Source organism: Vulpes vulpes, chromosome 1 (assembly GCF_048418805.1).
Source record: "Vulpes vulpes isolate BD-2025 chromosome 1, VulVul3, whole genome shotgun sequence".
Taxonomy (NCBI): Eukaryota; Metazoa; Chordata; class Mammalia; order Carnivora; family Canidae; genus Vulpes; species Vulpes vulpes.
This window is the reverse complement of record NC_132780.1, coordinates 47766743-47780210: the sequence shown is the minus strand read 5'-3', so window position 1 is coordinate 47780210 and position 13468 is coordinate 47766743. Positions and strand designations below refer to the sequence as shown.

Genomic DNA, 13468 nt, shown 5'->3' with positions numbered 1-13468 from the left:
TTAGATATTACATACCATCCCAATTTGTAATAAAAAATAAAGCATTAGCTAGAAATAAATCCTTAATCCAAAATAAATGATTGATATTGGAAATTCTCATTGTGTTAGGTGATACATATTTGTGATTTAGTTTACTAATGTATTGATTGAATAACTATATTATGTTGGTAACAAATTTCTATCCCACTGTGATACTTTTGGGTGGATCAGCAGAATATATTCAGGATTAGGTTTTTAATTTTTTTTAAAGACTTTATTTATTCATGAGAGAGGTAGAAACACAGGCAGAGGGAGAAGCAGGCTTCATGCAGGGAGCCTGACATGGGACTCAATCCCAGGTCTCCAGGATCACACCCTGGGCTGCAGGCGGCACTAAACCACTGTGCCACTGGGGCTGCCTGTGGATTTTAAATTTTATTCAGTGCTGTGTTAAGAACAGAGAGTAAGTATGTTGTATACATTAAATTTACACAGTATTGTATGTAAAATTATATTTCAATAGAACTGGAAAAAACACAGGGAATTGAATTCATATTTTTTTTTATAGAAAGTGCTATCAAAATAGGAATTACTTCCTATTAAAAATGATATAAGATGTCATTTCCCCTTAAATTGATCTGTCAGTTTAATGTAATCTCAGTAAAAATACCAGTGGTTTTGTTTCTAAAGTTCAATCGGAAAATAATAAGCATGAGAAGAAAGGATGTTTCTGAAAAAGAAGAGAAAGGACTAGCTGCCCCAAATATCAGAGAACATTATAAAATTTTAGTAATTCAAATAGTTTAGAAATTGTATGTAATAGACATCAGTGTTAACAGAATGGAAAGTCCAAAAGTAAATTAAGATCATCTGGGAATTTAAAACCACTTTAGAATGGTAGCATTTCAGATCAGTGAAAAGTGGATTGTTTACTAAAATAAATGGAGCTGGGATAGATTGGTATCCACTTAAAAAAGAATGGTGGATCCTTACTTCCTATACCAAAGAAATTCTCTATCAGTAGCAAAGATTTAAGCATGGAAAATAAAATCAAAATACTAAGGGAAGTAATGGGAGAATTTTTAAAATAATCTTAAAACAGGGAAGGCTTTTCTAATATAAGTAAAGACCCAGTAGCTATAAAGGATTGATAAATTCAACTGTAGTAACAAAAATACATGGGGGAAAAAAAAAACACTGTAGACACTTGGCAAAATGAAAAAAAATGTTTCAACTTAAATACTGTCTTTAACATATAAAGAACTTTTACAAATGAGTAAGGAAAAATTAAATCAGTAGACATTGATTTAAGTGTGTAGACATTATGGACAGATCCCAGGAAAAGAAATGCAAATGGCACTTGAGATTGAACACCATACCTTTGTTTGTTTGCTTTATCATAATTTGTTGAGGTCAGCAGGGGTGGGAGGCAGTGAATTATATATGGAAGACTTGTCTGGGTAAGGCTTAGTGATAACAGTGCAACTTCCATTCAGGTTCCAGTGACCTGAGCTCAGTCACAGGGCCAAATGTAATTATAAAAGGGCTGGAAAATGTGGTTTGGCTGTGTATCCAGGAAGAAGATGAGATGTGTTTGCCAAACACAAGCAATATTCTGCCACAGTCCATTCTTCTCTTTAGCAAATATCTGTCCCTCTCATTCTTCCAAAGTCCTCACTAATGAGTTGGTGGTCCATTTAATATAATGCTGAGACAAATGTTTCTGGCATAATCCTCTAACTGGTCTGGATGTGGCTTTTTGGTTTCATTAGTTTCTGAGCTAAAATGGTGAAGCAGAAACAACAACACCTTTTGGAAGGGAGAAGAATAAGAGTTTTGTGCCAGTTACCGATACACAACAATTTTCAAATTCTTCTGTATAAACATTTAAAATTCCTCTATTTGAGGATGAGTCAGTTCCTTAAATAGGCCATAATTCTCCTTTCTCCTTTTCTCCTTAAATAGGCCATAATACCTCTTTATCCAAGCATCTCTTTTAATAAGAGAAATGTAACCAACATAGTGTTTAAACATTTTTTTCTCATTAGATTGCTATTTAATGAGACTTTGGGAAATAGTTACTCTTCTACATTGTTGGTAGGAGTGTAAATTATACCATGAAGAGCAATTTAGTAAACGTTCATCAAAGTAAATGACCATAATCTTTGACCCAGAAATTCTGGGAATTCATCCCATATGGAGATGTACTAGATTCTGTATAAGCATGTTAATTTTTTGTTGGCAGTTTTTAGTAGCAAAAGATTAAAAAAATAAATACTTCACTAGTAGGTGACTGGTTTCATAAATAATGGTATAGCCATATGATGGATATATCCTGTAACCCTTAAAAAAGAATGAAGAAATGATATATTGATACATAAAGATATCAATATATGAAATAGTATCCATAGGGCAATATCATTTGGAGAAATAAATCTGTATATACACACATATTTACACGGATTTCTTTCATCTGTGCACATTATCTTTGGCTGAATACACAAGCAACTGATAATGCAATTGCTTTCTGAGAGGGGAGCTAGGTGACTGGATAGTGACCATATATACATTGTAATGCCTTTACATTTTGATTCATTTATTTGGGTTATCTGTTTGGTAGAAGATGATGAATTCAAATGACAAATAATTCCTCTTGTAATAATGTTACTAAGAAAACAGTAGCTCAGAGGACCTGCAAATATTGTCAAGGGCAAGAAGAAACTGCTGAAATGATAAGTAAGAATAGTGGAAGCCCAAATACGTTTGTTCTTAGGGAAATTTGAAGGGTCATTTAAAAAAATATAGGTAGTTCACAACAAGAACAGAAAAGGTTTGGGAATCACAGATTTACAATGGTTTAATACAGCAAATAAACTATTTATTTCAGAACACGAAAGATCTTCAAACTACACTTAATATCTTAAGCATTCTTGTTGAGCTGGTGTCAGCTGGTAAGTTTTTGTTTCCTTTGGTCTAATTTCTGTTTGTAAACAGTCATCAGCAATGTATCATGTGTACTTTATTTGGAATTTTCTGATACTCCAATAGAAGCTGTTCTGAGTATCAGAATTTGGAATCGGAAATGTCATACTCTTGTTGTTGCTTTGTTTTTGATTTGAGGGATCTTCCAGTATCCCTCAAACCACTCCAGAAACCATTTTCAGAGCCTTGAATGTAGAATTTTGGCATCACTTGTATTTACCCACTTTGCTATTTTCTAACTAAAACACTAAATGAAATAAAATTTAATTTTGAGGTGTTTGATTTCAGAAGTCATCACTTGAAATATTTCTTGAATGCTAACAAGTTGTGCTGTCTGATATGTTATGAGAGGATTTGCTGTTTACACAATTCTAATTTTTTTTTTTTAGGTGGAGGTCGAAGAGCGAGTTTCTTGGTTGCTAAAGGTGGTTCACAAATATTGTTGCAGTTACTTATGAATGCCAGTAAAGAATCTCCCCTGAATGAGGAGTTGATGGTGCAAATTCATTCTATTCTTGCAAAGATTGGACCTAAAGGTAAGGGTTCCACTTCTGTGTTCATCATAGAACTGTTTGTGACATTGATTCTGTATGCCTTGAAACTTGGTAAATTTTGAAAATCTAAAATGATACTACTTTTTTTTGGTGTTAGTCATGGACTACTTTTTATAATCAACTAGTGACCTGCGAAAAATTGAGGATTTTAAATTCATGAGGAATTCTATTGCATAGATTGGAAAAAGGAAGAAAAATATCAGATTCATAAGCACGTCTCAGTGCGTGTGTGCTTGTATGTGTATGTGTGTAAAGGATATAACACAGATGCTGCTGAAGCTGGAAGGACAGAATTTGGATAGGAATGCTTTGAGGAACATGGAGATAAAATGTGTTTGCTTTTCATTAATAGTCATATTTGCACTGCACAGTCTCAGTGCTTAAAAAGCTTAGATCTAGTCAAAAGTAAAAGAGACATAAAAGACTGTAAGACAAATTATTACAATAGTAAAACGTAAAATATTAAAAAATACAGATTGAGAAAACATGGGATTTGAAACAAGGAGAAAGCTGATTTAGGTTAACAGAGAAAGGTATCCTTGGAATAAAACCTAAGTTCAGTTTATAGTTGTCTAGTACACATTTTAAAATGATTCTCTGAGGGCAGCCCTGGTGGCGCAGCAGTTTAGCGCCACCTGCAGCCCAGGGTGTGACCCTGGAGACCTGGGATCGAGTCCCACGTCGGGCTCCCTGCATGAAGCCTGCTTCTCCCTCTGCCTGTGTCTCTGCCTCTCTCTCTCTGTGTATCTCTTGTGAATAAATAAAATCTTAAAAAAAAAAAAAGATCCTCTGAACTCTTAGAATAGTGATTATTTAAGAGTTCTGCTGTTGCTTGATGGCATATAAATGAGTTTTAAACTTTGAAGTATTTGATTAAATTGCTTATTCTAAAAGTGTGTACATGTGTATACAGTTTATGTGTTTGATTTCATACATATATTTATTGTATAAATATGCTAAAAACATATTTAACATTAAAAAATGTTAAAAGTATTAACAGTTGTTGTCTTAAAGAAAGCATCCCTGAGATGACTTTAATTTTCCAGTTGTCTTAGGGGCCTTAACACTTAAACACATACTCAGTTGATGTAAGTAAATATGTAAGTTGTCTTTTAGTTTTCTTTAAATCTTATATTTGAGATTTAGTGGCTCCCTTCTGAGATTCAGTGGCTCCTTTCTGAAAATGAAAAATAAAATGAGTAGACCTTATTTAATAATGAATATTGTTATCTCATGCTTCTTTATTTAGGACCAGATTATCTTTGCTTTTCATGAAGTTAAGACATTCGTGAAATTGTATTTCTTTTTTTATTTTTATTTTTTTACATTTTAAAAATTTAAATTCATTTTGCCAACATGTAGTATAACACCCAGAACTCATCAAGTGCCCTCCTCAGTGCCTGTCACCCAGGTACCCCTTCCCTCCTCCCCTCCAGCAACCCTTTCTTTCCCAGAGTTAGGAGTCTCTCATGGTTTATCTCCCTCTCTAATTTTTCCCACTCAGTTCCCCTCCTTTCCTTTAGAGCCCTTTCACTATTTCTTATATTCCACATATGAGTGAAACCATATGATTGTCCTTCTCTGATTGACTGATTTCACTCAGCATAATATCCTCCAGTTTATATTTGTGTTTCTTTAAGGTCTCTTCTAAGTTGTAGCACATTTCTTCTAGACTTATATTTGAACTATCTCCTTTATTATTTGTCCTAGTTTTCCATTTTCATTATTCAAAGACATTATGCAGTAATTCCTTGCGTGATTTTCTGTCCTTTTTCTCTTGTGAGATGGGAATAATTTTTCTTCAGAAATACTCAGTTCTTTTTGATTTAAAATTCTTGTTCTTAATGAACTAACTCTGCTTGCAGGTCCTGCTTATTTTCTTTGTTTACATTTTGACATTGTTCTTGTTATCCAGATTGTTTCTTAGACTGCTTTAATCTCCTCAAAAGAATAAAAGTCAAGAACGTATTTTCCTTTTCTATGTTGAATTAGATCCTTTAGAAATTTATTTGATAATATTTGCTAGATTATTTTCTACTTACGCTATTTATATTTTCATTAATTTGTATTCTTGTGTAAATCTGAAAACGAATATGGCTAATACTAAGTAAATAAAATTGGTAATGAACATTTAGATTCTTTATAGTTCTCCTTAACCCTGTGATGGTGTTCCTTTGAATAATATGTGTAGTGGATCAGTTAAATTATTCCTTTCATGATAGTCAGGTGACTTCAGCTTCTGTTCCCTTACCCTGTCCTCCCCACATGCTCCTTGGTACTTTCTTTTAAGACATATTTTAAAAGTATAAACGTTATTTTAAAAATAATACCAGAAAATAATTACAGTTTTAGTTATATTAGGTCAGTTATACATGTGATAATATAAATTCATAATAAAAGTTTTTAAATTCCATTGCTTATGACGTTTTCATTTCATTGAAAAGTTATACATGAATAAATTGTGTTTGTTCATTTTTTTTAAACAGACAAAAAATTTGGAGTGAAAGCTAGAATTAATGGAGCTCTGAATATAACCCTGAATTTGGTCAAACAGAATTTGCAGAATCCTCGCTTGGTTTTACCTTGTCTTCAGCTTTTACGAGTATATTCTGCCAACTGTAAGTATTTTAGAGCACTATTTAGTTAACTCACTGTTGTCGAGTTACACAAAATTTAAAAGCATCTGAACTCCATAAACCTCTAAAAATTGTAGACAAGAGAAGAGAATATATAATATGACTCTTTGTAATGCCTAATCCGTCACCACAAAAGTGATGTGGAGTAGGAAGGTGATTGGATGAATCTTGAGAATTCTTGTTTGCTGCAGTTTGTAAAAGCTTATAGTGAAGGGGATGAGTAGACTGCCTGTGGAAAGATGTGCAAGAATAGGAGGGTATTGGCAGGTGGGAAACCTAGGAGCCTATTTGGATTTTCACAGATAAGAGGCAAGCTGAGAAGGAAGGGGTGTGGAAGCATAGTCACCTGAGCTGATTACCTTCCACGATCAGTAGGAAAGTAGTGGAACAGAAGAAAGTAGTACAGCAGCCTCTGAGGAAGGCGGAGGGAAGAGAGATCACAGAGATAGCTTTTCCAGCACCCACACATACTCTCACTAATACGAGGTCCCAAACCTAGGAGGTATGGATTTTTTTTCTATTCCCTGACTATGGGATTGGAGTGGTTAGCAGGACACCTGAAATTGAAATTGTGGAGAGTACATGATATTATAGAATAATGGTATTCAAAGTGGTGGAGATGTGGGTATAAATATATATACACACGTGTGTGTATGTATATGATTATTTATTTATATTTATACTTTGACAGTATGGCTAAAAGTGAGCTTATAGGAAAATAGCTTTGACCACTTAAATAATTAACACTTATGTAATTAAAAAGAATAGAGGAAATGAGTGTATTAGATATCTAACCAAAGAAGTTAGGAAGGGAGTAATAAACACAAGCAAAGCAGAGGAATATACAGGAAAAAAGAATGCATTAGAAAAAAAAAAACCCTAGTTGATTTAAGAAATAAAATGATTGTATTAAAAATAAAATAATCTTGGGACGTCTGGGTGGCTCAGTGGTAGAGGGTCTGCCTTCTTCTCAGGGCATAATTTTGGAGTCCTGGGATTGAGTCCCACATTGGGCTGCCAGGGGGGGGGGTTTGCTTCTCCCTCTGCCTGTATCTCTGCCTCTCTCTCTGTTTCTCTCATGAATAAATAAATAAAATCTTAAAAAAATAATGCTCTACTAGCAATGTTAACAGGATGTATAGTAGCTGTGCTTGTGGTGAACATAGTATACTGTATAAACTTGCCAAATCACTAAGTTGTACACCTGAAACTGTTGGAACATTGTGTGTCAACTATACTCAAATAAAATTAAAAAATAAATAAAACAGATAAACCATTGAATACCCCAACTAAGGAAAAAGGAAGACCACACAGAGATAATTAGAAGGGATAATGGAAAAAAAGATACAGAAGAAATTAAAATTATCATACGAAACTTTAGCTTAGATTTTTGCAGGTATCTTACTCAATTTAACACGAGGTGGCTAGTAAATGGTTCATAATTTTTTTTTAAGATTTTATTTATTTATTCATGAGAAACAGAGAGAGAGAGAGAGAGAGAGAGAAGCAGAGACACAGGCAGAGGGGAAAAGCAGGCTCCATGCAGGGAGCCTGACGTGGGACTTGATCCCAGGTTTCCAGGATCAGGCCCTGGGCAGAAGGCAGCGCTAAACCGCTGAGCCACCCGGGCAGTCTATGGTTCATAATTTTTAAAATATATTTGTTAAGAGTTGAAAATGTTAGGTATGGTTTTCTGGTTAGTAATTGTTTGCGTGTTTTGTGTGAAACTCTCTAGTAGTTACTTCTTTTTCCCTACCACAGCTGATTTAGCTAAGTCCTCATCACCTCTCACCAGGACCACAGCCTGCTAATGTGTCTCTCAAATCTGTCTTCCCCACAATGCTTCCCCACAATGTGTGTGACATCTGACCTTTATTAAAATGCATGTCTGATTGGTTGTTTCTATTGGGCAATTCCCTGCAGTTGAAAGAATGAACAACTTCTAGGGCTCTTTATAATTTGTTTACCTTCTTTTCCCATCTCATCTTCCACTTGATACTGTCTGATTGCTTTGTCTGATACTGTTATTTTTTTTTTTAATTATTTATTCATGAGAGATACAGAGAGAGTGGTAGAGACAGTCAGAGGAAGAAGCAGGCTCACTTCAGGGAGCCTGATGCAGGACTTGATCTCATGACCCCAGGATCACGACCTGAGCCAAAGGCAGATGCTCAGCCACTGAGCCACCCAGGTGCCCCTGATACTGTATGTTTTAATGTGTAACTCTATACCTGTGGTGCTCACTGAGTTATCCCTGTCTCCAGAGACGTTTCCTTATTGCAACTCCTGCTAGTTCATCTTTATTGGTAAAGACTGAGCTCAGGCATCAATTTCTCCAGAGATACCTTCAGTTTCATTATGGATTTGGGGCTCCTCACCCCTGTAACCTACATAGCCTGCAACTCTTAATCTGTTTGAAAGTAATTTAGTAATTATTTGTTTATTGTTTTTGTCACTCCTCTCTATACTGTGTTCTCTCAGGGCCCACACTATTTGTTTTTATCTTTGAATCTCCATGCCCTGGTATTTAAAAGTTCACTAAGTTTATTGAAGAAACAAACGGAGCAACTTAAAACTTTTTTTTTTTGTAGTTACATTTTGTTGTTTTTATATAACTTCTAACTTCTTTCATAATTTCCCTGCAAAGTAGTAAATAAAGCCACTCCCCCCCCCCCCCCCCCCCCCCCCCGGAAAATCTTCCCTTCAAGTAATTGGCTAAGGTGGACTTCATGAAAGCCTTGGATTTACTAAAAGAATCTGTGAATGTCTTTAGCTCTGTATCACCAAGAATACACATAGCTACTTGTTGAGGTTTTAAAATCATTTCACATCCTTTCCTCTGCCTCCTAGCTGTGAATTCAGTGTCCTTAGGGAAAAATGGAGTTGTGGAGCTGCTGTTTAAAATCATTGGACCATTTAGTAAGAAGAATTCGGGTCTCATGAAGTGAGTAAATGCTTTGAGTATAAATAGAGGTGTATCTTTTTGTTATTATGGGCTTCATATCTTATCTGTGCAACCAGAGGTTGACTTGTATCTAGGGGTCCTTTCTTAGTTCTTAAATAGTGATTTTATTACAATGAAGATTTCCTTCAATATAAAGTTTAATTTTCAAAGGTGTATTAAAATTAGCTTTAAATTCACTGAATTATTATGTTATGGAAATTTAAATGTTGAACATTCCTAGATAATATAAGACAAAAATAGTATTGATAGAGTAGCATTCATTCAGAAACATTTATTGAATGCCTACTATATTCCCTACCCAGGTTTGCAATCTTTTAATGACTGCATCCTTCATTCGCCACACAATTATCTGAATATATTTTAGATTTATACATTTCCTTTTTGTGAAAATAATGTCATTCTTTTTCTTTTTTCTTAATTTAAATTATGTGTACATATTACAAGATATATATTCATTTGTAGATCTTTCAGCCTCAGAAGATGAAAGCAGTTTCTAGTTTTTAGTTATTTGGTTATATTTAGTATTTTTTTCTTAAGCCATATGAAAAGTTATTCTTAAAAGAATATTGTGGAGTTATTCAACAATACCTAGAGTTTATATATTATTAGGATAATTATTTTGAGTTGGTTTTATTAATCACTTATTTGCTTCAATAGTTATTAACATTCTGCCATTTTTGTTTCATTTATTTCCCCTGTATTATTTTTACTAAGGTCGTTTTAAGCAAATCCCGATGTCATTTATACATATGTATGTGAATTTCTGTAAAAAAAAAAAAATCCAAGGTATTTTATCATTTTTTCCCTGAATACTTCAGTATATAAACTACTAAGTAGGGACCTAAAAAATAACCGTAATACCAAAGTCATACTCAACCAAATTATTAATTCCTTACCATAACCTAAAATCTAGCCTGTGTTCAATTTTCTCCTGTTGTCTCAAAGTGCTCTTTTATAATGGGCTTGTTTGAATCAGAATCAGAATCCAACCAAGGTACACACATTATGCTTCATCACATTTAGGAGATTTCCAAACCTACACAAAAATAGACTAGAATAATTACAGACCTGCACAAAACTGGAATAGAACCCTGACGTACCCACCACTCAGTTTCAGTAGTAACCAGCATTGTGTCACTTTGATCTCAGCTTTCCCTTCCCTGCCCCTTCTTTTTTTTTCTGGAGTATTTTGAAGCAGATATTGGCCATTATATTTGTTTTGTGAATTCTTTAGTCTGATCATATTAGACACAACTTTTTTCTTTTAATGTTTCTGGAATATTATTTCTGGAATATTTTCTGGTTGTCTAAGAAATGTCTTTTTTATAGTTGGCTTTTTTATAGTTCCAATCACATTACAAATAAGATCTGTACATTTTATTTGATTACTGTGTCTTATAATCTTTAAAAATCAGTAACAGTTCCTCTGTTTTTTGGTTCTGTTTTATTTATTTGTTGAAGGACCTGGGTGATGTAGATTGTCCCAACATTCTGGATTAAGATGACTGTATCCTGGGGTCCTTTCACATGTAGGTATGTCCCTCGAATTTCCTGTAGCTGATAGAGCTGGAGGCTTGATTAGATTTGGGTTCCTTTTTTCTGGTCAAAAATACTTCGTATGTGGTGCTAGTACTCAGTTTCGTACCACTTAAGATCACTGAATTGAAGTGATTCCTCTACTTCTTACCTAATAATTTAGTAGTATTTCATGACATCGTCTAGATCCATTATTTCTTTAGGGGTTGCAAAATAGTGACTCTTCTAATTTTCTCATTCTTTCTATTTTTATTAGTTGTGATTCTTTTGAGAGGAAGAACTTGTCCACATCAACTATTTGGTTAAATTTTACAAATAAGTTCAGAACATTTCCAGTCTTTTCATTCTTTTTGAACTAAAGGTCAGGGTGAAAAAAAAAGCCAAATATTTTAGCTTGTGCCCTTGAAAATGGGAGCTTGCTTGCACATGCAATTATTCATTAAATATTATTTGGTGGGATGTCTCAACTTTTACTTATAAAAAGATCATACACACAGCCAAACCTAAAATAGCTGATGAAATGTAATAAAACAAAAAATGATTTATCACAATTAAGTAAAACCAATTACAGAATTGGAGTGGGCTTTGGAGACAGGGAGAGCTGGATTTGTATGTTAGCTCTGTCATTTACTGACTCCAGGATACGTAGTAGGTTTCCTAACATATGCGTGGTTTCAAATCTATAAATGATAATATTAACTCTTACGTCAGAAGGTTGATGTGGGGATTTAATAAGACGATTCTTCTAATTAACACAGTGCCTATGAATGCAATGTAATTACTTTAGGTAAGTAATGTAGTGTGGATATGAACTAATTGTAGTTAGTACTAAAAGTATATTATTTTTAAATTTATAATACTATTTCTCCTCTTGACCAATAAAATACTTTTAAATTTATTTTTTATCTAGTGATTATGATCTTATTCTTAAGGTCTATGTTAGTCTATTCTAGCCAGGTACCAAATCTGGCATAAAATATTCCTAGGAGAAATGGAACATTTCATGAGTGTCATTATTATATACAATAGGGAGATATATCCAAAATTATGTAGAAATCAGTAGGTCCAAACTTCTGAGAAAAGAATAGAGCTATTTAAATTATCCCTTCATTCTTTCCTGTGTTTATATTTAAAGAAGAAACACAAATTTTTTACTTTATTTTTACTTTAAAAAGAATAAACTATTCATTGACCATATATCTCTATCTTGATCTCTTTATCATTTTTAATAATCTTAGGGTCTTCCCCCTAATTAAAGAATCTTGATATCTAGAACATTTGTTTTGCCATTCTTCTCCCCTGAAACAGTGCCCTATGTTTAGTGGATTAAGATTAGGGTTATTATTTATATTTGAGGGGTGATGCTGCCTTTGAGAATTTCCTTTCCTTTTCTAATTTTAGGTTTTGGATTTAAACAATATAAATCCAGATGGAGGCAGCCCAGGAAGTAACAGGTTCTTCTTGTATGTTCCCATAAGGATTGATCCCCCCAATTTAAAGGAGATGTGAATTCATGAGTACATAGATTTGAAGCTTTTCTTCCTTCATTGCTCCTAAATGAATAAGCCACAGGCTGTTTTTTAAGCCATTGTTGGTTGTATTATTCTGTGTGGGACATAGGAAGATTGGAAAAATATATAAGGAAGTATAAAATAGTCAAACTGAAAAATTCTAATCAATTAATATAATACAAACTGCATTTTGATAAATTTGTTATTCTAAAATTCTTTTGTAACTTTTATAAATTCGTAGTGGCTTATAAGTGTCAGAGAATTGCAGAAATTTTTTTGGTCTGAAGTTTTAAAAATACCTTTTAAATAACATTTTGGTAAAAATATCAAGGTGATTTTGCAACAAACTTTATAATTTCTTTTAGTCTAGTGCAGCTACGAAACAAGCATGATGGGCTTTGGAGTCAGAAAGAACTGGTTTCATTTCACATCCCAGATTTGCCAGTGTTGAATGAATATCAACCCAAAAACATGTAGTTTAAGGATTAGAAACTGTCAGAAGCCCTTTTATGTGGTACAAATGTATTATAAGGTACAGCAAACAAGGGAGAAAGACTTTGTAAAAGTATTCTAAGATTATTATAATTTTGAATAAAAATTTAACTTAGATGGGAAAATCCTGTAAGTTCATTGCAAATGATTGCATCCAAGTGATTATATTTGTTCCCTAGGGCTTTCGTAACAAAGTACCTAGTACAAATTCAGTGCCTTGAAATTACAGATATTTATCATCTCACAGTTCTGGAGGCTAGAGGTCTAAAATCAACCCATCACCAAGGCCAGTGCTCCTTCTGAAACCTTTATGGAGAATCCTTCCTCGCTTCTTTTCTAGCTGGTGGTTTGCTGGCAATCTGGTGTTTTCTTGGCTTATAGCTGCAGCATTTCCATCTCTGCCTCTCTCCTCACATGGTGTTCTCTCCTTGTGGGTCTGTCTTCACATAATCTCTTGTTTTCTGATAAGGGCACCAATCATGACGGATTAAGGGCCACCTACTCCAGTATGACGTAATTTTAATTAATTACATCTGCAATAACCCTATTTCCAAATAAGGTCACATTCTGAGATACTGAAGGTTAGGACTTAAACATCTATTTTGGAGGAGACTGACATTTCTGATTTCTTTCTCAACAGGGAGCTTATATTATTCACTTTCCATAGCACCTTGTTTTTTATGGAACCCTAGGCACGTTATATTCTGAAATCTTTCATTTCTTTATCCATAAAATGTGCCAGTTTGATGGATCAGGATTATTTTAAGAATTAAACTAGAAAACATATCTAAGGCACCTACAACAATTTCTGAC

The 13468-nt window shown here is 33.8% G+C and overlaps 1 protein-coding gene across 1 annotated transcript in view; it reads left to right on the top strand.

Annotated features, from left to right (window-relative positions):
* The window catches only part of AGTPBP1 (ATP/GTP binding carboxypeptidase 1), a 174692-nt gene that overhangs the window by 55737 nt on the left and 105487 nt on the right, over positions 1-13468 (top strand). Inside the window, 4 exon segments of the mRNA XM_072763282.1 lie at positions 2867-2930; positions 3351-3497; positions 6002-6133; positions 9002-9095. Of these exon segments, the coding sequence (XP_072619383.1) occupies positions 2867-2930; positions 3351-3497; positions 6002-6133; positions 9002-9095 (437 nt within the window).